This window comes from Phocoena sinus, chromosome X, assembly GCF_008692025.1.
Source record: "Phocoena sinus isolate mPhoSin1 chromosome X, mPhoSin1.pri, whole genome shotgun sequence".
Lineage (NCBI taxonomy): Eukaryota > Metazoa > Chordata > Mammalia > Artiodactyla > Phocoenidae > Phocoena > Phocoena sinus.
Genome location: NC_045784.1, coordinates 98,742,196 through 98,768,407, shown reverse-complemented (window position 1 = coordinate 98,768,407; position 26,212 = coordinate 98,742,196). Strand labels below are relative to the sequence as shown.

The following is a 26,212-nucleotide window of genomic DNA, read 5'->3' as shown; positions in this document are numbered from 1 at the left end:
CTAGTGTGACTGACCAAGACAAAAAGAGACAAGATACAAATTGATAGGAATGATAGAGGAGCTATCACTCCAGGTCTGACAAACATTAAAAGGATAATAAGCGAATATTATCAGCATAAGTTGAGCACATAGGTGAAATTGACAAATTCTGTGAAAGAGACATACTACCAAAACTCCTTCAGAAATAAATACACTGAATATTCCTATATCTATTAAGAAAATTGAATTCATATTTTAAAACATTCCAACAAACAAAACTTCAAGCCAGGATGCTTTAACGTGTGACTTCCAGTAAATCTTTAAATCAAATCACAATAAGACACCACTCCACATCCACTAAAATGGTTATAATTAAAAGGAAAAAAACACAGTAACAAGTAAGTGCTGGTAAGGATACAGATCAAAAGGAAATCTCAGGGCTTCCCTGGTGGTGCAGTGGTTGGGAGTCCACCTGCCAATGCAGGGGATGCAGGTTCGTGCCCCGGTCCGGGAGGATCCCACATGCTGCAGAGCGGCTGGGCCTGTGAGCCATGGCCGCCAAGCCTGTGCTCCACAACCCGAGAGGCCACAACAGTGAGAGGCCCGCATACCACAAAAAAAAAAAAAAAGGAACTCTCATACATTGCTGGTGGGAATGTAAAATAGTATACAGTCAGCCCTCCATATTCCCAATGCAAAACCCACTGATTCAAAGGGCCAACTGTACTACATCCTTTTATATAAGGGACTAGAATATATCTAGATTTTCGTGTCCACATGGGTCCTGGAACCAGTCCCCCATGAATACCAGATGGATGACTATAATCACTCTACCAGATAGTTTGGTAGCTTCATATGATCCAGCTATTACACGCCTAGATATTTACCCAAGAGACATGAAAAGTTATGTTCACAAAAACCTTTACATGAATATTTATAACAGCCTTATTCATATTCACCAAAACTGAAAAATATCCAAATGTCCTTCAAGTGGTGAATGGACTACCAGGCTGTGGTATATCCACACAATGGAATACCACTCAGTAGTAAATAGTAGCAAAATACTGATACATTCAACAACAGGAATGAAAGCTAAATTCACTGTGCTAAGTGAAAGAAACTGGACTCATAAGGCTATATATTGTATGCCTTCATTTATATGACATCCTGGAAAAGGAAATACTATAAGGACAGAACAGTTAGTGTTGGAGAAAAGATCTATGAATGAGCTCCACAAGGAAATTTGGTGGGTGAGTTATAGAACTGTTCTGTAGCTTGGTTGTGGTGGTAGTGACATAACTATTTTTCAATACTCACAGAACTTTATACAAAATGGAGCAAACTTTACTGTACATGTTTTTTTTTTTTTTGTGGTACGCGGGCCTCTCACCGCTGTGGCCCCTCCCACTGCGGAGCACAGGCCCCGGACGTGCAGGCCCAGCAGCCATGGCTCACGGGCCCAGCCGCTCTGCGGCACGCAGGACCCTCCCGGACTGGGGCACGAACCCGCGTCCCCCGCATCGGCAGGTGGACTCTTAACCACTGCGCCACCAGGGAAGCCCCACTATACATGATTTTTAAAATAAATTTTTAAGAAAACATAGGGAACATAACAACCAACTGCAAAAAATCAACCTATTTTTGTACCCTGATTTAAACTTTGTTTAAAGTTATACAAAAACTATGAGCAATCAGGGAAATTTGAATACTCACTAGATATTGCATGATATTAAGGAATTAGTGCTATTTTTAAAGTGTGATTATGCTATTGTAGTTATGTTTTATTGTAGCTCTTTTCTTTTAGAAATATTGAAAGTTACACAGATTAAATATGATATTTGAGATTTACTTCAAAATAATGGAGGTGTGCTGAGTAGGTGAGGTTCAAATGAAACAAGACTGATTATAAGTTGATAGTTATTGAAGCTGGGGATGAATACATGGGCACTTATAGTAATAGCCCCTCTACTTTTGTATCTGTTTGAATTGTTCCAAACTGTTCTAAATCTTTTAGAAAAAGATTTTCTAAAATTATGTTCAGCTTTTTAAGTATATGTTAATGTGTTGAAAACGTGGATAGGGATAGAAATTGTTCTTGATAAAAAGATAAGCAGACTGAGCAAGTTTTAAAAATAAGAAGAGAACCAGCAACTATATCCACATTTTGCTTGAGCTGATGGGTAATATGTAAATAACTAACATAAGGCTTTTTGCTCTGAAAGGAAGAGGGAAAATCTTCCAGCCAAAAAGGCAAAAAAGCAAATTATTATTGTGTAATAACAGCTTGGCAAACTGATAACTTTGGTTGCTTGCCTGCAAGAAGGGGAACTAGGTAGCTAGTTGGGGCACAGAGGTAATAGAGAATTTTTCACTATATAGTCTTTTGTGACTTTTGAACTTTCAACTATAAGAATGTATTACTTATTTAAAATTAAGTAAAATTTCAAAAATAAAGAGCAAAAGAAAAGTGGTAGACAGGAGACATGTGGTGGAGTAAATTAAAATATGCTAATATTCTCATCTTATATAGAATAATGTAATAGAAAATGTTTTATTCTTAATATTGACATTTAAGAATTATAGATACAAATATAGTGTTACTGTTTTAAATAGCAATAAGCACTATTATACATAATAATATACAGGAAACAAAGAAACAAAAAGATTAAGCACATAATAGAAAACTAAGATTTTTAAAAAGAGGAAAAAGAAACATCAAACAAAGCAAAATTTAAGAAACAAGACTAAATGAGATAATTATTAAAATAGAAGGAATTATTTAACTTCTTTATTGAAGTTGAAGAAACTCCGATTGGAACAAAACCATAAACCCAATGGAAAGATTTGTAAAAGAGATATACATAAAATAAAGTGAATTAGGATAAACTATATCTACATCTCCATCTTTATCTACATCTCCATCTATATCTATATCTATCAACAACCATACATACATAAAGATAAACCAGGAATATGCAAATAAGCCAAATGAAACCTTTATCATATACTAAATATTAAATGTGTTTGGGGTATGTGGAGGGTTTTCTCTTCCACATCATTTTTATGGATGTTTGTTCTAATACCAGCACCACATATATCATTGTAGCTTTGGAAATCCTAATTGGAATTGTATTAAATATATACATCTATATCTTTGGGGAGAGAATAGGCATCGGTGCAATATTGTCTTCCCATCCGGAAACATAGAATCTCTGCTTACTCATGTTTCTTTTAATGTACATCCATGGGAGGTCTAATAGCTTTCCTGATAAAGGTCCCTGCACATTTCCTGCTATATTTTTTGCTCTCGTGAATAGGATTTTTTCCCATTATATGTGCTAACTTATTATTGTAGGTATATAATCAAACTTAAATTTTGCCCTATATCTTGCAACTGGAAACTTTACTGAATTCTCTCTTTTTTTCTATTGATTTTTTAGATGATTCTCTTTGTTTTACTAGGGAGCAATTTTACAATTGTAAATAGTGATAATTTTGTGTTCTTCTTCATAATATGTATATTTTCTTCTCCTTTTGTCACATTAGGTAGAATTTCCAGAATAATGAGAAAAAATGAAATGATGGTAGTGATAGATTTTAACAGAAATGTGTTTAATTTTCACCATCAGATAAAAAGTTAGGTATTGACTACAGAAAATTTTATCTTATTATGTAAGTATACTTGTATTCCTAGCTAAAAATTTAGTTATTTGCTTGATTAAATTCAGGAACAGATGGAATATTTTAATTGACTATCTTTTTAATACATTTTATAAAATTATGATGGATTTTATTAATAGATTTCCAAACTCTAAAACACCAATGCCCTTCATAAATATAATCTTCTCAGTCATAGTGTGTTACATTCTTAAAATAACCCTGGAAACCATTAGATAAATCATTTGGGATTTTTCCATATATATATTCATAAATAAGATTGGTATTTTTTTTGTTCTGCTATCTTTCTCAGATTTCACTAACAGGGTTATGCTAACGTTGTAAGCATAAATTAAGAAGCTTTCAATTTCGTACTTAACCCTGAAATCGCTTATTTAGGACAAGAATTATTTGTTCCATGGAAGTTTGGGAGGGGTGCAGGAAAGACAAACCTCAATCTTTTACGTACATCATAACTTGACAGCTTTTCAGTACCTTCAGTGTATTGTTCTTTTGTTCCTGTTTTCTAGTGTTATTGAGCAAGCATTGATTATTTCTATTTTCTTGCAAAATTTTCAATTTCATCAAGATTTTCAAATTTTAAAATCTTATATCCCAATAATAATTCCTAATCTTATTAGTTTGTTTCTTTATTTCTTGACTTAATCTGCTTAAACTTTGTATGAGTATGTGTGTGTGATTCCACGAAAATGGTTTCAGATTTTTAAAATTAATCCTACAACACTTCTGTTTTCTAATTTTAACATCCTTTCCCCTACATTCCATACATTTGTTTTGTTGTTCTTCTAACATCATGAGTTGAGTGCTATTTCATTTATTTTCTTTCTTATGCTGCTTGAATCATTTATAATTATGAATTTATGAGTTTGAATATATATATAATATATAGGGCTTAAGAAGAATAAGGATATCTAACAAAGAAATATATAGACATAATTGAGAGAAAAAAGGTAATTTGTCTAAATATAGAGATACAGATATAGAACAATTCATGTGTACACATATTAACATATAATACTACAGATTTTCTATGGCAGGATCTATAAATATTTGGAAGGATAATCACCAAATTCGTAAATGTGGTCACCTCTAGGGAGGGAGAATGGTCTCAGATTTTAGGATGATGCCAAAGGGACTTTAAACTTACCTTTAACTTTTGAATTTTCATTACATGTATGATTAAAAATTAATGTTAAAAAGTTATACATTGATCAATAAATTTCTTTTAATTTTAACAAAAATCCAACACCTTTCATGATAAAAACACCCATAAAATTAGAAATAGAAGGGACCTTCCTAAACCTTATAAAGGGCTTGTGTCATACTCAAAGGTAAGAAACTGAAGTCAAATAAATTCAAATTAATACCAGCATTTTTGCTTACAAAATTAACATGTTTTTAAAGTGTAATATCTAAACTTGCAAGGGTGAGGGATGTACAGACACTTCAATATCTTGCTGGGGATGTTTTTGCAGAAATTAATGCAACCTTTTTCTTCTAATTATATCAGTTAAAATAATCAAACAATTGACCCATCAATTCCATTTCTGGAATCACCCTAAGGATAGAATTATAAACTTGTACAAAGATTTATGTACTTAGATATTTATTGCAGTATTATTTGTAATCATAAAATTTAGGGACCACCAAATATCTAAAATTGTAGATAGTTAAATATAGTATGCTCATATGATGCAGCCATATATAGCCATTAGAAAATAATGTTTCTGAAGACGTTTTAATGACATGTTAAAATATTTATGATGTATTCAGTGAAACATTAGGTTAGTAAACAGTATGTATATTATCCCAATTTTATTTATTTATTTTTTACATAAACATTTAAGTATCCCCATTTTATTTATTATTATTATTTTTTTTAATTTATTTTTGTCTGTGTTGGGTCTTCATTGCAGCACACAGGCTTTCTCTAGTTGCGGCAAGCGAGGGCTCCTCTTCGTTGTGGTGCGCGGGCTTCCCGTTGTGGTGGCTTCTCTTGTTGCGGAGCATGGGCTCTGGGTGTGCAGGCTCAGTAGTTGTGGTGCATGAGCTCAATAGTTGCAGCTCACAGGCCCTAGAGCCCAGGCTCAGTAGTTGTGGTGCACGGGCTTAGTTGCGCCGCAGCACGTGGGATCTTCCCAGACCAGGGATCGGACCCATTTCCCCTACATTGGTAGGTAGATTCTTAACTACTGTGCCACCAGGGAAGTCCCATATCCCAATTTTATTTAAGAGAGAGAGGAAGAGAAAGAGCACATACTTGTTAATACTTATTATCTTTAGAATTATATATTAATTTTTCTATTCTGCTTACTCTTCTATGTTTTTTAAATTGTATACAATGAACATGTATTAATGTTCCAATGAAAACAAATATGTTAGTTCTAAAAATCAAGTTCACCTAGAAGAACAAAAACAAAAAGTCTTGAAAATGTTCATACTCTTTGACACAACTGATCCAACAATGAAACATCTAAGAATGTGTTCCAATCAGAATTTAGGACCTGTTTATCTAATCAGAGAAGACCACAATGATTTAGGTACAAAGTTGATTGTTACAGTATATTTTATAACAGGGAAATTTAGAAAATTAAGTTCTAACAACACAATATCTATTAAATTAATTATGGTAATCTTCTTCATAAATATCAAGGAATCTTTAAAAGTCATGTTGTAGAAAATATTTAATGCCATTGGAAAATATTCCTCTCATAGTATTAAGTGAAAATTTAGGTTATGAACAATATGTAGAGAACAAAACCATTATTGTAAAAAAAAAAGTTCACATTCAATAAAGTTAGGTACCTAACTATGTATAAATGTGGAATGTTTTCAAGCTGAAACCACATTGGATTGGGAATGTAGGAAAAAATCAGTCTTACTTCCAGACCTGGCTGGCACATAGTAAGTACTCTAGATTTGTCAAATTACATTCTCTTCCCCCCATTCCCATGTGCTATTACTTACAGACAACTATTGTTGGAAGTTTCTTATCTATTTTTTCAGAGGATTTAGGAGCAAGTGTTGGGGGTAGCATTCTCTGAAGAGGTTTACCATATAAGAGATTCAGTTATCATGGAATAAGGATTTCAGAGGGCAAATTAGAAAATATTGAAGTGAGGTCAGCAATGGAAAATACAGTGTAGGGTAGAAGGCATAGCATAGTGAAAAAGAGCTAGATATTTGCACTTGGAACAATGCTGAATAATAAGGATGAAACTTATGGTGGGACTGACTCATTCAAGTTGTAAGTTTCAATAGGATGAAGGCTGTCAAAGGCCTGATGAGGCTGGTATATTGTCAACTTTGAATAGCATTCAAATAGAAAGTTGCAAAGTTCTGGATTTTCCTCACTGTTAAGTGGCAGGTAGGATCAGACTGACCTTAAAGGCAACCTTAGTATGGAAGATGCCTCAGTTAAAACCTAGTGGAACTGTAGAATCTTGGAACATTTGAAAAAGAGACTGAGGATGAGATCCTGAAACATAGGAAGATAAATAAGAGAAAATAGTGTCACAAAGGACAAGGAAGAAGAATTTCAAGGAAAGAATGGTCAAATCTGTCAAAAACTACAGAAGTTAAGTAAGATTTAGGTCAAAATTAGGCCACTGAAATAAGGACAGCAAAACAATTTAGAAATATAGAATAAAAATTCAGAACTCCATAAATCTACTAAAATGGTGAATTCACAAGATATTAAAGTCAGAAAGATGTGTTTTGTGCTGTTTTTATGGTTTTCCTATCTTTTGAACCAAAGGCTTATCCAAAAGAGTGAATGCAATTGTCAAACTTTTATAGAGGTTTGAAATTATTTGTATTTTTAAGTGTGCTTAGTCTCATTTTTTCACCGAAGGTCAAACAAATAAAAGTCAGCCACTGACAAGGTTGAATTGTCCCATCTTGTAAGCAAACCTTTGCCTGGAATTTTACTTTGGCAAGCCAAAAGGTCTTCTTTTGCAGAGTCTTAGGTCCCCTTTCTAAAGAAAAGAGGGTCATCCTGAGTATATTCCTCCCACAGTCATTTATTTTCTCTCAAGCCAACTGGATGCTTCTCTGTCAGAGGGCTCCATATTTCCATCCAAAGGAATTATAAACACATTTTAGGGGTAAAGCAGATGTTGCTTTGTATAAATGCAGATGTTACTTTAAATCGATGTGCTTGTAACAATTATAACTTTCATCTGTATTCTTAAATTCTGGATTACAATTATTGAAAGGCCTATCAGAGATTACTTTATTCCTTTTATCATGCCCTTTCTACTTCTGTTGTTAATTTTACCATATCTCATCAAATGCTAAGATTTAGACTGATAGACTTTTTTATATGAAAAAAAGGATGACTCTTTAATCTTTAGCTAACAACGTTTATTGTTAACCCTGCAAAGATATTATATGTAGTGTTATATTATTAAGGATACAAACTATCCCTTGGTCCTCACACTTATTATATCTATCCTTTCTGAAGAGTTCAATCTCCAATCCTGCAATGACTTTAATTTTTTTTTGCATGACATAAACTGTCCATCTTCATATTGTCATCCAGTCCTTATCTTCCTCTTTAGTCTCATCCTGGCCTCTACTGCACTGGCATCTTCTATCTCTATGAAATCAGGCTACTTAAAACTCCACAAATGTGATATTGTAAGCAGCTCTTTTGCCCCTTTCCTGTCTGCCTATTTCTGTTTCCCTTAAACCTTAATTTAAAAAATGAGATCACTAGGTAACATTTAACTCCTGACTTATGCTCTACTAAATGCACACAATACCTTGCCTAACTTGTTGATTCTTTCCCTAGATTAAAAGAAGTAGGAATGAAGAATTAAGTAGTTAAAAATGACTAGCTCTCTACCTCCAGTAGCTCCCTTAGCAATCCTGCAGGCAGACCACGCAGATGAGATAACATTTGAAGAAAGATCATGAGAAGTCAGCCAGCCTGAATGCAATAAAAAAATGACACAGAACCTAACCTTCTGCCTCAATGATTAACTGAGATTACGTCCCCTTTTTTTACCTTTAAAAACTAAACAGAATCTTCAGAGTTGGTTTTGGGACATGAGTCCACCTTCTCCTCAGATTGCTGGCTTTCCGATTAAAGCAACTTTCCTTTCTACCAACACTTGCCTCTCGACTATTGGCTTTTGAGCAGCAAGCAGCTGAACCTGAGTTCAGTAACAATATTATCTCTCATGCCTTGAACTTTGAACAAACTATTTTCTCAATCACAAATGCCCTTTCCTCAGATCTTCAACTAACTAACCCATACTATTTTATTATAAGTCAGTCTGGGAATCATTTATCCTGTAAACACTCTCTGTCTCTCTGTCTCTCTCTGTCTTTGTCTCTGTCCCTGTCTGTCTGTCTGTCTGTCTCTCTCTCTCCCCCCACCCTTTCCTCCAACGTTGAGTTAGGTAGCTCTGCATTGTATCCCCATGTGCTCCTATGGCATGTATCATCCTGCATTAGAATTTCTTAACCAACTCTGTTGAGGTATTATTTACAGAAAATAAAATAAACATTTTAAATATACAGTTTAATGAGTTTTGACAAGTGTATATGTCTGTGTAATCACCACCTCAATTAGGATATAAAAGCATTTCCATCACCCAAAAAAATTCTTTCATGCTCATGTCTCTTTTGCAGTCAATCCCACCCACATAGGCAGACACTAATTTTATTTCTATGAACATAATTAGTTTTTCTAATTCTAGACCTTTGTGTAAATGAAATCACACAGTATGTGCTTTTTTTGAGGTTGACTTCTTTTGCTTGTCATGATGTTTTTAAGACATCCATATTGTTGCATGATTTGGAGGTTATTCCATATACAGCTATGCCATGTTTTGTTTATCAATTTACCTGTTGATGGAAATTTGGGTTGTTTCCAGTTTGAGGCTATTATGAAAAAAACTGCTATCAACATTTGCACATAAATCTTTGTGTGGATATATGTTTTCACTTGTCTTGGGTAAATAACTAGGAATTGAATTGCTGGGTCACATGGTACCTATATGTTTAATTTTATAAGAAACTGCCAAACTATTTATAGTGTTTCCTCCATTGTACATTTCCACCAGCAGAGTAGGAGTGCCCCAATTGCTCTATATCCCGGACAACACTTGGTATGGTCAGATTTTTAACTTTTGCCGTACCAATGAATGCAAAGTATTATCTCATATAGTTTTAATTTTCATTTCCTTGATGACTAACAATGTTCAACATCTTTTCATTTGCACTGGAATTTCTTTCTTTACATGTTTAGAAAGTCAGCACCTCATCTCTGAAAGAATCTGACTTTTGAATCAAAAATCCATGTGTGAATCCCAAGCCTGCCATTTGAAGTAATTTGGTCTCTGGCCACTATTCAACCTGTCTAAGCTACGGTCAATTTATCTGTAAAATGGGGATAACACCATCTCACAGGTAGATCTCACAGGTAGATAATATATATGAGGTGCCTAGAACAATGCCTGTTACATAGTAGACCTCAATAAATGGTAACTAAGATTATTATTGCTAAAACCATTTAGAACCCTTACCAGTTTCCCTTCCCAGGCAATAGTCAAAGCTGCAGAAAGCTAAGCCTTACCTGTAATCATGTTGTTGTAGCTCAGGGATTTGCTCTATAATCCCTTATCCCCTGATTTCCTCTACAGTTTTCAAACTTCAAATTTTTAATGATTTCCTCAGTTTCTGTCCCACTGCCTCACTAAAATGTATATTCCATAAGGGAAGCAGTACATCTGTATCATATACCTCTGTATCCTCAACAATCAGAACAATACAATAAATACTTGCTGAAAGAAGAAAAGAATGAACATCTGCATCCACTCTCTGTGTCTCACTTCTATGCATTGACACACACATTGGTTGATCCGTCTGGTTTTCAATTTTAATTTCGCCAGGAGGCAAGAGATGCTTTCTTTTGTAATTGCCCGTGGGTAAGTCATTCCTCACTGCCATCCAGCTTAGAAACTCTAAAAACACTGCACCCTAGCCTAAATCAACATTTTAGGCTCATGCTTATCTGGAAGAAGGCAAGAGTTGTAGCCACAATTCTCTGATCACTCATTTCACAATGGCTTTTGTTCCTTCCTATCACTGGGCTCCTGACCTAAAGAATTCCATCCACAAGCTGTAGTAAGCTCATGAGCATAATTGGTTTCCGTACAATATGGAATTGTGGTTAAAAAAAAAAGAAGAAAAAGAAAAAATGTGGGCTGTGGCATGGGATGAACCTATGGTAGAGACCAAACACTACCACTTATTTGCTATGTGACTTTTGGCAAATTACTTAATTCCTCTCAGCAAATCTCTCCTCTTAATGTAGGTAAAATAATCAGATAATACATATCTGATTAGCATACTTCCCAGCTCATAAGTAAGCTTTCAGTAAATGTCAGGGGTGATTTCTTTGAGGAAGAACTGTTTGAGCTGAGTTTGAAAGATGAGTAGGAGGTGACTAAGAAAAGAGTGGAGGAAGTGCACTATAGGCAGAGGGAACGGTATGTGCAACAATAAGTATGGGGTGACTCTTCTCCAGTGTACTCTTCTACAAGTGAAAAATAATGTTTGGCAACAAGTAATTGCGTTATATATCCTAATAGAGTTTATTCAGATTGAGTTGATAATAGCCATAGGGGTATCTGGCAACTTTGTGAAACAAGCCCTAATGCAGCACATCCAATTAGGAGTATTAGACACTTACTAAGAACGTCAGCAAAACCAGTTCCATGAGACTACATTAATAGAGCTCGACTTGGTGTTACTTTAAAGAAGCTGAAGCTATCCACTGCAAATTGCCTCTATTTCTTCTTAGTTCTCAGCCTCTTTGGCCAGAGACTCACAATTATTGATATTTCCTGAAAAACCCACACTCGCTATTCATATCAGAAATCTGTAACCAGTACAAACAATATCTCCCAGCAGACACCAACATTTTTGCCATCTTAGGACAGGGCTCCTTGGATCTTGGTGATATATTCTCATACATGAAGGTTAAAGAATTTCTCTAAATTGTGTGTATGACCACAAAACCCGTCTGGTGCCAGAACCAACATATTTGCCAAATAGGCCTATTCCATAGGCCTATTTCATGGCCAGGGCCTTTCACTAGTATATAGATATCAACTGTTCATAAGAATCATTACCATGCCATGGTAAGATCATCTTCTTTCAATTTTATCTACATTATAATGAAGCTACTATTTGAGAATGATAGCATTTCAGGTGATTTCTTATCTCCTGTATAGCATTTTTAGTGGTCTTCATAAAATTAGATCTCTGAAGTGTCTGTAACTTTGCCAGTGTCTAGAATGGTGGCAAGTGGAAAACGGCCTTCCATGTACTCTTTGATATGTCCTATATTGCCATTTGGTCTGTGCAAAGCCCCAACCTTCTTCCAGAAATTAATAAAAGAGTTCTCATACAACAAGGAGTTCCACCAAAAGAGGTGAACTCCTGAAGATTTTATAGAGTTTGACTCTCTGAAGATGGGAAAACCTTGTGCAGAGTACCCAACATGGGTTTGTAAAATGAATCAGTGATATAAGGATGGATGAATACATGTATGGATGGGTGGATGAATACATGTATGTATGGATGGATAAATGAATGGAAACAAAGGAAAAATAATTAGGCTATAACTATAACATGAAATTTTTAAGTTGTCTATAAATTATATATCAGGTTATTTTTGAGCACTTACTATATGCAGGCACTATTGTAAATCCTTTATATGTATTATCTCATTTAATCTTCACAACCACCAAATGTACTAAATGCTAGTAGTAGTTATATAGCTAAAGAAACTGAGACTCAAAGAGACCAGTAATTTTCTCAAAGTCACTCGGATTATTAAGTGGCAGAACTGGTATATGATCCCAGGCATTTTGGCTCCAGATCTTAATTTCTTAACCTCTAGTACAACTCCTTTAGTTCATAATACATTTGCAAGAATGTATTATTTTAGTAAGAAGAGATAGTATATCGAAATATGACCACATGATGAGGAGAAAGAGGTAGAGTCTCAAATTTGGGGGAAAATGTAGAAGCAAAGAAAACATTTAAAACATAAAATTATCCCTATGAGAGAAATGGTACTTGATGTTCAGGGGCTCAGACTTTAGGATCCCTACAAACCTGATACTAATTCGAATTCCAGATCTGGTACTAATTTAGCTTTGCAACCTTGAGCAAACTAGCAAACCTCTCTGTGTTTCAGTTTCCTCAACTGTAAAATGTGGATAACATTATAACTCACATTAAATGGCAGTTGAGAAGATCAGATAATGCAAATAAAGCCTATAATGCAGTGTCTAGGGCATAGCAAGAACTCAATCATGTTAGCTATATTATATTATTATAGTCATTATTATTACTATTCTATTTTCTCAATTATACAATAAGAATGGAAACGGCAAATTACTTTGACATTTCACGATATCTATAATATTTGGCATGGTGTTGACATATCTTAAAATTCAGGACAAATGAAAATTAATTCAACCTCAAGGAAGACAAAGAGCAAATTAATCAAGATGATCTAATGAGGATGGGACTATTTTAATTCTTAAGTAAACAGAAAATAACAATATGTGCTATTTCTGAAAACAAAACAGTGGCAGATTAAAATTAAGCTTATTTATCAGAAGCCTATAGATTTGTTAAGGAGCCATCATCATTCCTTAAAGGTCTACCTTCTCATCAATGGGGACTTTAAAGGCCTCATTAATATCCTAATGCAAGATATCATCTACAACAACACACAGGTATACATATATCCCACTCAAACTTAGAAGATGGATACTTATCTAGGAATCATCATAAACAAGAATGCCCACTATGTCCAGGCAAAGTTGCTGTATTCTAACTTTCACCAATCATAACCCGGACTCCGGCATTTAATTAATGTACAGGTTGCTGGTTACATGGCAAGTTTAATTTGAGATTTTTGATCAGTTTTTTTTTTTGATCACAGAGAAGCACAGTTAAACAGAGGAGTCATGGATTTTTCTGCTTGTATTGTTTCAGGTGCCACAGAAAATCAGCAAATCCATGACACACCAGGCAGTAAGGCAGTATGTGTCAGGCAGGCAGCCAGAGACGGAGAACAGGATCCAGAGCCAGAGATGGGGATGGGTGGAGGGCAGGTCACGAGCGGATCAAGCAGCCTCTTAGGAACAAGTGTGAGCATGATCTGGACAAGCAGTGAGTCATGGCAAAACAGGCAAAGTAATCTACTTTGCAAGTAATCTATTTCAGGATCCTAAGGAAAGGGGAGGAGGCCAGCGGGGAGGTGGTGGGATAGGGGGACCCTGGAGGGTGAGGGGATCGGCCTAGATGCTGAAAACCAAAAGCAGAACGGGAACAAATTACAAATGGAGAATGCAGCCGCATTGCGTCAGAATCAAGTGGACTTTGGCAGCTAAGGCAGCTTGCAGTTCCAGCTTCAGCTGTTCTCCTTCCTCTCCTGCCACGGGAATCTGGCCTGAGGGCTTGCAGCGGAGTCAATGGAAACAGCTGGCTAAGTGAAGAGCGTGGGGGTGAAGAGCTGAAAACAGTTCCTTCAAAGAAAGAGTATGTTTTGCTTATAAAGGAAATTAGAAATGTGCTAAACGAGGTATTTGAATATGAATGAAGTATTTGGGTATTTAAATACCCAAAAGAAAATCCTTCCATAGCAAGAATGCCTAAACTTAAAAAGATTTAACAGAACACAAGCACACACTTCAGTAAATGAGTTAATAAACCATATAGCTAAACATGCATTTTGATTCATGCCTCTGTCTAGAAGCCTCCCAGTCATCTCTCACTCTTTCTAAAGGGCAGAGAGCTGTTTAACAACCCTTCAGTGTTCCAGGCAGCAAACAGGCTCTCAACTATTAATGGAAAAGCTGCCAGAAGCCAGACATACCTGGGAACAGATGAAAGGTTTCGTTTGTTCACCTTCAATGTTACACTAGTTCCCACTCAGGACCTCTGAGTACATTACTGGAAATTTTAAAAACACACAGTTACTGGTGTGAAGAAGTTTCTGAGCACATACAAAGCACACATTCAACAAGAAAGTCCACCTGAAAATCCTGTGAGGGCAAAACTGGATTGGAACATTACATACAGCATGCTTGTTCTTTTTACAAAGACCAAAGCCAGTTCAAAGACTCAGAAACTTTCTTGAAAATGATAGAAACGTTATGGTAAATTAGGTTTCATCTTGCATGCCAAATCCAACTGATTGGTAGTTGCTTCCTGAAGCCCTGTATTGTGGGGCCTTTAGGGACTTTCCACCCCCTCACTTGTTCCCGTAAACCAATTCTTCTCCCTATCGTGCGCCACTCCTTCTCCCTATCGAAACCAATTCTTCTCCCTATCGTGCGCCACTCCTTCTCCCTATCGAAACCAATTCTTGGAGTTTTTCAGTTGACGGGGACTTGCCAGACAGCGGGTAATTTTCCAGTTGCCCGTAACAGGTATACGCCCTAACCGCCACAATGAACAGACAACTATAACGGCCAGAAGGTGGGACAAAAGTTCCTAAGCCAATGAATTCAAAAGTCACCACATTTACCCAATCATTGTGAGAATATACCCGCCCTATGAGTAAATAAACCTATAAAAAGTATGTGATTCCGCTTTTAGGGGTTCCCCATCGGCCTCCTGCGTGAGGTTCAGGGAACCCCGGTGCATCGGCTCCTAATAAACCTCTTGCGTGTTGCAGCGGCTCTCGACTCTTGGCGGTTCTTGGACGAGTTGGAACCCCTCGTAGACCGTTTGGGTCTAACATTTGGGGGCTCGTCCGGGATCCCCTCTCGCCCCCGGGTCACAAGAACATCGGGAGTCGGAGGTATCAGGTAGGCTCGAGCCCAATTGTCTGTTTGTTTGTCGTTTGTTTGTTGCTAGCCGCCATTAGGAAAAAGCCGTGCGAACCGGCTTGCTGTGGAATCTGTATTGGACTCCTGGCTAGGCAGACGTGCCGAAAGCTGGTGTCCACGGGCCCCGGGGGACGCCCTGGTGGTCCATCTGGAAGGAGAAACAAATTTTGTCTCCCCTTCATCTGGTTCTGGCAGGTTATATAAGCTGCCATCTGAATTTGAGTTGGTTTCGGGTTTAAGTTCGCGGCGGCTGGTTCTGGCAGGTTATATAAGCTGCCATCTGAATTTGAGTTGGTTTCGGGTTTAAGTTCGCGGCGGCAATATCAATGTGTGTCTTTTGAAATTTTATTGTTTTTCTGTACTATTATCTTTCTTTTGACGGACGACAATGGGACAAACTATGACGACTCCTCTTTCTCTTACCCTAAGCCACTGGACCGAAGTTAGGGCTAGGGCCCACAACCTTTCGGTAGAAGTAAGGAAAGGAAAATGGCAAACGCTGTGTACCTCTGAGTGGCCTACATTTCAGACAGGGTGGCCACCCGAAGGATCTTTTTTGTTAGATAAGGTTGGGCTAGTCAAGTCTAGGGTCTTTAACACAGGACCCCACGGACACCCAGACCAGATACCATATATCTTGGTCTGGGAAGATCTAGTTCTCTCCCCGCCTCCGTGGGTCCGGCCCTTTGTTTCCTCAACAGGCACGTCTGCATGCGCTCCAGCACAATCGGAGATATTGGCCCTGAAGAAAACCCCAGACACGGAAAAGTCATCTGCTGCCCCGGACCCGCCAAAGGCGATATATCCTGACCTGCAGTCTGATTTGCTTCTTCTAGATTCCCCACCTCCTTATCCTCCGGCCCTAAATCCCATGTCGCCCCTAGGACCCCCAGCTTCACAACCCTCCACACCAGTAGGGCCACCTGTTATGGCGGAAAGGGGGGGTCCCTCGGCGGGCACCAGAAGCCGGAGGGCTGTTTCCCCGGATCCTACTGCTTTACCCCTTAGAGAATATGGCCCCCCCGATAACCACGGGAATAGGCCCCTTCAATACTGGCCCTTTTCCTCTGCAGATCTTTATAATTGGAAGATGCATAACCCTACTTTCTCTGAAAACCCACAGGCTCTTACTGCTCTAATAGAGTCTCTTGTCTTCTCCCACCAACCCACCTGGGATGATTGTCAACAGCTCCTCCAGACTCTCCTCACAACTGAGAAGAGGCAACGGGTTCTCCTGGAGGCTAGAAAGAATGTGTTAGGCGCCAATGGACAACCTACCCAGTTGCCTAATGAGATTGATGCCGGTTTTCCACTCGTCAGGCCGAATTGGGACTTTAATACCCTGGAAGGTAAGGAGCACCTGAAAATGTATCGCCAGGCTCTGGTGGCGGGTCTCCATGGAGCGGCCAGACGCCCCACGAATTTGGCTAAGGTAAGAGAGGTAACTCAGGGGCCCCAGGAATCGCCAACCGTGTTCCTAGAACGCTTAATGGAGGCTTTTAGACGATTCACTCCTTATGATCCAACCTCTGAGGAACATAAGGCCACCATAGCAATGGCCTTTATTGACCAGGCGGCCCCTGATATTAGAAAGAAGTTACAAAGGCTGGATGGCCTACAAGGTTTCTCCCTTCAGGACTTAGTAAAAGAGGCAGATAAGGTATATAATAAGAGGGAGACAGAAGAAGAAAGAGAAGAAAGAAAGCAGAAGGAACAAGAGGCTCGTGAGGTAAGATGAGATAAGAGGCAAGAAAGACATTTGAGTAAGATACTGGCCACTGTAGTCAGAGGAGGAAACAGTAGAGACAGAAATAGACAGGAAGGGCGAACAACGGATAGAAGGCGGCCATTAGACAAGGACCAATGTGCCTACTGTAAAGAAAAAGGTCATTGGGCAAGAGAATGCCCTAAAAAAAGGAACGGGGGAAGGATCACTAAGCCTTTTCATCTGTACGTGGCCGAGAATAAAGGTATTGCAAAGGGAGTACTAACTCAGAAACTGGGCCCCTGGAATCGCCCGGTTGCGTACCTATCAAAGAAATTGGATCCTGTGGCAGCAGGATGGCCCGCCTGTTTAAAAATAATCGCCGCGGTGGCCGCTTTGGTCAAAGATGCTGACAAACTGACTTTGGGGCAGAACCTAACGATAACAGCCCCCCATGCATTAGAAAGTGTAATTCGCCAGCCACCCGACAGATGGCTAACAAATGCCAGGATGACTCATTACCAAGCCCTGCTGTTAAACTCAGATCGTATTAAGTTTACCTCAGCCACAGGACTCAACCCGGCCACCTTGCTACCCGACCCTGACCTGGAAAGCACTACCGTCATCCATGATTGTCAGGAAGTACTGGCTGCAGCACACGGTAGCAGACCAGACTTGATGGATCAGCCCCTCCCCAACGCCGACGTTACCTGGTTTACTGACGGAAGCAGTTTCCTAGAGGAAGGTAAGCGTCGGGCGGGAGCAGCCGTGGTAGACGGAAAAGAGGTCATCTGGGCAGCCGCATTACCGCAAGGGACATCGGCCCAACGGGCTGAACTAATCGCCATGACTAGAGCATTGGAACTAGCAGAAAATAAAAAGGTAAACATCTATACGGACAGTAGATACGCATTTGCTACCGCCCATGTCCATGGGGCCATTTACCAACAAAGAGGGTTGCTCACCTCGGCGGGCAAAGAAATTAAAAACAAAGAAGAAATAGTGGCACTGCTAGCTGCCCTCATGCTCCCCACTAAAGTCAGCATCATTCATTGCCCCGGACACCAGAAGGACAATACCCCGGTGACAAGAGGCAACAACATGGCAGATAGGGTGGCACGAGAAGTGGCTCTATGGGAAATCATACTAGAACTATCAGATGAGAGTCCTGGGAAACCAAATGATAGGGGAACAAGTACCCCAGCCATAACTAAAGGAACATTATCTCCTCAATAAGCAAAATCCATGCTACAACAGATTCACAGATGGACACACTTGGGAACCAAAAAGATAATGTCCCTACTACACAAGACAGGTTATGATACCCCTGGACTAACTAAATTAGCTGAGCAGATTGCACGAGAGTGCATTCCATGCCAACAGGTAAACTCCCATAAAGGAAAACTTGAGGTCGGAAAAAGGCTCAGAGGAGACCGCCCAGGAGCCTATTGGGAGGTCGACTTCACTGAAATACGCCCTGGAAGGTACGGTAACAGGTATCTTCTAGTTTTTATAGATACCTTCTCAGGATGGGTAGAAGCTTTCCCGACGAAGAAGGAGACAGCTACTGTGGTGGCCAAAAAGATCTTAGAAGAAATCTTCCCCCGGTTCGGGGCACCAAAGGTAATAGGATCAGATAATGGTCCCGCCTTCGTCGCCCAGGTAAGTCAGGGTGTGGCCAAATACCTGGGGACTGATTGGAAATTACATTGTGCCTATAGACCCCAGAGTTCAGGATAGGTAGAGAGAATGAATAGAACTCTAAAAGAGACCCTAACTAAATTGTCCATAGAGACTGGCGGTACAGATTGGACGGTGCTCCTTCCCTTAGCCCTGTTCCGGGCTAGAAATACCCCCTCCCGCTATTATCTTACTCCATTTGAAATACTATACGGGGCCCCACCTCCTCTTTTTACGCTAAGGGAGAAATTAAGTCCTGACTGCCATAATAACACTGACTTATATGCTAGGCTGTTGGGACTCCAGTTGGTCCAAAAGGAGGTGTGGTCCCAGCTGGCAGAGGCTTACCGACCAGGAACACCAGCAGAGGCTCATCCCTTCCAATTCGGAGATTCCGTGTACGTCCGTCGGCACCGAACCCAGACTCTAGAGCCTCGGTGGAAAGGACCATACATCGTCCTGCTCACCACCCCCACGGCTATAAAGGTAGATGGCATCGCTGCGTGGATCCACGCTTCACACGTGAAGGCCGCACCAGCATCTGCAACATCGGAATGGCGAGCCCAAAAGACCAGCAACCCGCTCAAGCTCAAGCTTCTGCGATCATCAGATTTATAACTTTAACTCTGTTACCCCTACTGACTGTGAGTAATTTTAGTCCTCACCTGCCCCAGCATTTAACCTGGCAGGTAATTTCCCAAACTGGAGATGTAATATGGTCTGTTAGCCATACTGCTGCTCCTTGGACCTGGTGGCCAGACCTTTTCCCCGATGTTTGTAAATTAGCCATAGGAGCTCCCAATTGGGACACAGCACACTCCCATGATCGTCAAAACGCCCCATCCATACCCGGTCGGGCCGGCCAATACGGCTGCCAAAACTCGGGTACGCGACAGAAACTTAGCAACCCTACCTTTTATGTATGCCCGGGATTTCATCGCCATAGGTCCCTAAATTATCAATGTGGGGGAAAGGAACATTTTTATTGTAAAAGCTGGGGGTGTGAAACCACAGGAGACACCTATTGAAAGCCCACCTCTGGCTGGGACTTTATTAAGGTGACAGCCAATTATACACACCCAACCAACCCCTTAACTTATAGGCCTGAATGTACTAAATGGTGCCATCCCCTTAAGATCTCTTTTAGTGAACCAGGAAAAAAGGATAAAAACTGGATAAATGGCCATTCATGGGGAATCAGGTTTTATAAAGAAGGATATAATGATGGATTACTAATGACCATCAAACTAAAAATTGAAACCCCTACTCCAGTTCCTATAAGCCCCAACCCTGAGATAGGGCACTCTTCGCTACCTTTGGCCCCTCCCACAGCGTTACCAGAGATAAGAAACCAAACTTCTGAGCCAAAAGGAATAACAATCAAGCCCAAGACCCCCCCCCCCCCCCCCCCCCCGGGACCGAATGCTCTCATTGGTCCAGGCGGCTTTTGAGGTTTTAAATGCCACAAACCCGGAGGCTACCAAATCATGTTGGCTTTGCTATGCTGCTCCTCCCCCTTATTATGATGCTATAGGATATAATTCTAATTATAATAATGTTAACACTCCAGATCAATGTCGATGGAAACAAGAAGGAAATAGTAAATTGACCCTGGCCTCAGTATTAGGAAACGGTACACGTGTAGGAACGCCCCCCTCGTCCCACCGACATCTTTGTGCCAATTTAAGCCTCCCACAGGGCTCAGGGTATCTCCTCCCTCCTCCGGATGGATGGTGGGCATGTAACACAGGATTGACCCCCTGCATTTCTTTAGAGGTCCTTAAAGCTTCAACCGATTTTTGTGTGTTAGTTCAGCTGGTCCCCAGACTCATTTATCATTCAGATTCATCCTTTCTAGATGAATATGAGGGCAGAGGAAGGTTTAAGAGGGAACCCATAACACTCACCCTGGCTGTACTCCTAGGACTAGGAATGGCAGCCGGGGTAAGAACAGGTGCAACAGCCCTCATTCAACAACCCCACTATTATGATGCCTTAAGACAAGCTGTAGATGTTGACCTCCGGGCGTTAGAAAGTTCCATAACTCAGTTAAAAGAATCCCTCACCTCGCTTTCAGAGGTGGTAATGCAAAACAGGAGGGGATTAGATCTGCTGTTCCTTAAGGAGGGCGAACTATGTGCTGCACTAAAAGAAGAATGCTGTTTTTATATTGATCATTCTGCGGCTATTACCAAAACTATGGACAAACTTAGGGAGCGCCTGGACAAAAGACAACAGGAAAGGAAAAATCAAAAAGGATGGTTTCAATCGTGGTTTGATAAATCTCCCTGGCTTACTACTTTAGTTTCCACCTTGTTAGGGCCCCTCATTATTTTATTGTTGCTCTTAACTTTTGGACCATGCATTCTGAATCGCCTGATAGCCTTTATTAGAGAACGCATTAGTACGGTACAAGTTTTAATGCTAAGGCAACAATACCAAAACTCGCAAAAAGAAACTGAAATTCCATGATTGAAATTAGTTACAAAAAAAAAGGGGGGGAATGTGGGGCCTTTAGGGACTTTCCACCCCCTCACTTGTTCCCGTAAACCAATTCTTCTCCCTATCGTGCGCCACTCCTTCTCCCTATCGAAACCAATTCTTCTCCCTATCGTGCGCCACTCCTTCTCCCTATCGAAACCAATTCTTGGAGTTTTTCAGTTGACGGGGACTTGCCAGACAGCGGGTAATTTTCCAGTTGCCCGTAACAGGTATACGCCCTAACCGCCACAATGAACAGACAACTATAACGGCCAGAAGGTGGGACAAAAGTTCCTAAGCCAATGAATTCAAAAGTCACCACATTTACCCAATCATTGTGAGAATATACCCGCCCTATGAGTAAATAAACCTATAAAAAGTATGTGATTCCGCTTTTAGGGGTTCCCCATCGGCCTCCTGCGTGAGGTTCAGGGAACCCCGGTGCATCGGCTCCTAATAAACCTCTTGCGTGTTGCAGCGGCTCTCGACTCTTGGCGGTTCTTGGGCGAGTTGGAACCCCTCGTAGACCGTTTGGGTCTAACAGTATACCTGATTAAATTAGTGATGTCTGCCGCAGCCCAGGGAGGAAGGAGATATTCACCATTGTTTACAAGTCTGTCTTGCTTTGAGTCTCAGGCCATCTGGGCATATACTGCTTTCTATCCTAGAGGTGCACACTGGCAGTTTGTGGGCTGGGTTCACACTGAAGATGTGCTTTGGCCCTCACAGTATTTTTTTAATTAGTTGCTGATATTTAAAAATAGGAGATTTCATATTTTTTAAAGGATTTGAATTTTCTTTTAAAAATGGAAATTTCTAGCAATTTTAGACCTATCTTCCCAAATGGCAACTGTCACCTGGAGTTGAGTAGCAGCTGCCTCCTTTAGATGGGATGTCCTCTCTTAAGTTTGCCTTCTTTTTGTTTGTTTGTTTGTTTGTTTGTTTTGCGGTACGCGGGCCTCTCACTGTTGTGGCCTCTTCCGTTGCGGAGCAACAGGCTCCAGAAGCGCGGGCTCAGCGGCCATGGCTCACGGGCACAGCTGCTCCGCGGCATGTGGGATCCTCCCGGAGCGGGGCACGAACCCGTGTCTCCTGCATCGGCAGGCGGACTCTCAACCACTGCGCTACCAGGGAAGCCCTAAATTTGCTTTCTTTAATTCGTTTACATTGCTTGTCTGGCTTCTGAAGGATATGCGTTTGTGACTCCCTGCTCTATCCCTCTGTGTTACTGTTACTTAATCAAGCTCCTCCAAGTTAATGGAAAACTTTGAGTTTCACTGTGTCCTTTTACACTTCAATTCTGTCGTTAACCAGGATGACTTTAACTCCTTGGTCTCACAGTTGCTGGATTTGCTCAGCTTCAATAAGTCCCACCTCCACTTTGGCAACCCACCCTTCAGCAACATAAATCTCCTACCAAAACTGAGCAGGGCCCTGTGGGGCTCCTGGGCACGAAAGTTTTTCTGTGTCCCCTGTTTTTTGATTACAGGAAATAGGCTTCATCCAGCCTCCATGACCCTCCCTGAGTTCGAAAGGGTAGGTTCAAACAGTTGCTAATCAGGGAAGGAAGGGGGATGCAGAAACAAGGAGAAATCAAGAAACAATAGTGCAGCCTTAGGGACAGGATCCCGGTTCCACCTCAAGGGATACACACAACAGTATCTTTGAGCTGTTTTGCAGATACTGAAACCCCCACCAGATGAAAGAAGCTAACTCTAGGCTTCCTACATGCACGGAGACCCCAGACCGGTTGGAACCAGAAGGTTGATGATGCTGACTCTTGATGACCTCACCACCAACCAATCAGAAGAATGTCCACAAGCTGATCACGCCCTCTTTGAACTATTATTATAAAATCCCTCACTACCCCCTCCAGGTCGGGGCACACAGTTTTGAGGGCATTATCCTGCTGTGGCCCCCTTTGCCTGGCAAAGCAATAAAGCTTTTCTTTTCTACTTCACCCAAAACTCTGCCTCTAAGATTCAATTCAGTACTGGAATACAGAGGCCAAATTTCGGCTACACTACCTTCAAAAATGCTCAATTCCAATACTCAAGTTTTTTGTTTTTGTGTTTCCTTTTGTTTTACCATAACCTCATATTAGTGTCTAAAGACACTGCAAATTCCACATGTCTCGAACTGAATTCCTCTCTCTCCAGTTCTGACTTCCCTCTCCATTAATGACATCAGTATCTACCCACTCTCTCAAGCCAGAGATGTATGAGTCATTCTGAAGGTCCATCCTTCTCTTCCTCACCCAAGTCCTAAAATTCCAGATCTTAAATGTAAGCAGTACAAGGGAGAAACAGTGAAGATACCATCTTGGCAATAAGAGAAACAAGATCATCTTGTGAAACCTAATTGTAATTTGGCCCTGGGGAATCTGTTCTCCCATAAAGTTCCTACCTGAAATTTCTGAAATATAAATCTGATCATATCACTTCCCTTCAATGACTATCCTGTAAATTTTGGAATAAAGGTAAAGCAGTAATTTAGAGTGCAGGCCCTTCCTGAACCAGTCCTTACCACCACTGCTAGTTCCACTTCATGCCTCTTCTCCACGTGCCCTCTATGCATTAGCCATACGGAACTGCTTGCACTTTCCTGAATGTATTGCACTGTTTCATATCTGTACTTTCACTCATGCTGTTCCCTCTGCTTAGAGTTAGTCCATATTCCTAATCTATTTTTTTTTCCCCCGTTGTCTGTTGGCTAACTCTAAACCTTTACTTTAGAGTTAAGTTTGGTAGAACTAAGTTTATCAGTTCTACCAAACTTAACTCAAACATGAGCTCCTCCAAGATTTCCCTGACTCTTGAAGGGGAGCAGAAATTGCCACCCCAAAATACATCTCTTTATCCTAAGGATTGTTTTAAGTTGATTATTTTTAAGAAACAGGAGACACCGGGAAAGCTCTGAAAACTGAGTAGAAGTTATCCATTTGTAAGAGACATTTACATTTATAAGGGAAATTTCCATTTTTAAGGGTGTCTCCTCCTCTGTCCCAGGAAAAGGAGGATGACTAAGTCTCTGGAAGCTCTTATCAATGGAGAAGGCAATGACCTAAATCTGCATAACAACCTTACTCTTGTTTACTGTGTTTTTCCCAATAGCCTGCTGTAACTGGCTCCCCCATCCCCCAACATCTTCTGTCTTTAGCCGGAGATGGTATTTAATGTAATGGCTTGGGTCATTTCAGGGAGTTAGTTTCCCTGGGTACTTCCCATGCATAAAAGAGGTACGTATGTTATTAAACTTATGCTTGTTTTTCTCCTGATAATCTGTCTTTTTATTTCAGTGGGGTCTCAGTCAAGAATCTAGAAGGGTAAAGGGAAAATTATTTTTCCTCCTGCTTTTCTGCACCCTCAGTACTCTGTGTATCTTTATTCTAGCACCTTATCACACTGACTTAAGAATATTGATTTACTTATATGATTCTTCTATCAGACTGTAAAGTCCCAAAGGCAGGGATTGATTGATTGATATTTATTTCTGCGTCTCTAGTGCCTAGTACATTATTTACTACATAGTAGATGCTTAATTAATATTGGATAAATAAAAAATGAAGGAACAAATGAATGGAAAGTTAATTAGGGAATAGAAGAGACTAAAAACTGATGATGCTATGATTTCTTTTTTACACTAATGTCAGGTTTATATCTTAATTAGGAGCTTTTGTTTCAGTTATGTACATGTGGGAGGTAATTGAGGCTTTATAAGAATTTATACCTCTGGTCACCTTCGTGTTACCTTATCATGAGTTAAGTTAGACTGTACTTTGCATAATTGAAGCGCTGCATGACTAGATGCTGATGGGTCCTTTTAGGGCGAGTAGGCTACATTATGTCACCAAGAATTTCTCTTTCATTTGCCAATCCTCTACCATCTTACAAAGAAAGTCACTGCAAACTGTGCCCCAGCCACCATGCCTCAGGGACTCTTCTGCCACTGCTCTGCCTGCGTTGCCTCATCTTGTTCATTCTTGCTGCTATTTACAGCTGCTACTTTAATAGAATGAGCCAACCAGGCTCCCCAAGCAAGGTGAGAAAAGTTTCCCAGTGGAGCAAAATAATTGTTAAATCACAGGCTCTGCTGATCAAAATCACTTCTAACCTCACTCAAAAGCCTCCTTTTGTGCCTGGAACAAATTTAAACAGTTGCGCTTCTGCTCCCTTTACTACACATTCCCCCCCATACCCTACCTCCAAAATCAACACCTTCTTGCCAATGAATAGCCTAATTCAGACCTCTCCTTTCCTTTTCAGTGAATGGGTCAAGAAGTACACTCTGCTCCGTTCCTGCCTGTTATTAGCCTACTGTGCACTGTCCGAATATGCTATAAGCCCTGTCCAGAATGAGAATGTGTTATATGTCTAGGAAGGGAAGTTTATCATCGTTATGCAGCCATTTATTATCTATATATATTATCTATAATTATCTCTAATAAAGAGGCCCTGGACTGTTCCTCTTACAACACAGGTGAGCCTCATCAGCCCACAGTACGCACAAGCTACCTGTCACACACTGACAAAAATCCAGTCTTAGTGACTCAGCCCTTCAGAATGTGCTAGCTTAACATTTCTGCATTACCTTGGGTGTGGCTTGCCTTCCTACACTTATTTATGTGCTCCTAACTGTAACATAAGTATTTTCAGAAGGTGTTTCTGTTAAAAAAAAAAAATTAGGCATTCTACTGCCAAATAGTCATATCTACTATTTCCATAAATCACATGAATATTTTTGCCAGTACTTTTTAAAGCCAGTACATTCATCCACCTGACTGCCCATTACAATGTTTGATTAGATCACACTGTGATGT

At 40.0% G+C, this 26,212-nt stretch overlaps 1 protein-coding gene across 1 annotated transcript in view; it reads left to right on the top strand.

Moving 5' to 3' along the window:
- The window catches only part of LOC116747970, a gene marked incomplete at both ends in the record, with an annotated part of 781,548 nt that extends 762,045 nt beyond the window's left edge, over window positions 1–19,503 (top strand). Inside the window, 1 exon segment of the mRNA XM_032620672.1 lies at window positions 17,498–19,503. Coding sequence (XP_032476563.1) covers window positions 17,498–19,503 — 2,006 coding nt within the window.
- Window positions 19,504–26,212: the final 6,709 nt, after the last annotated feature.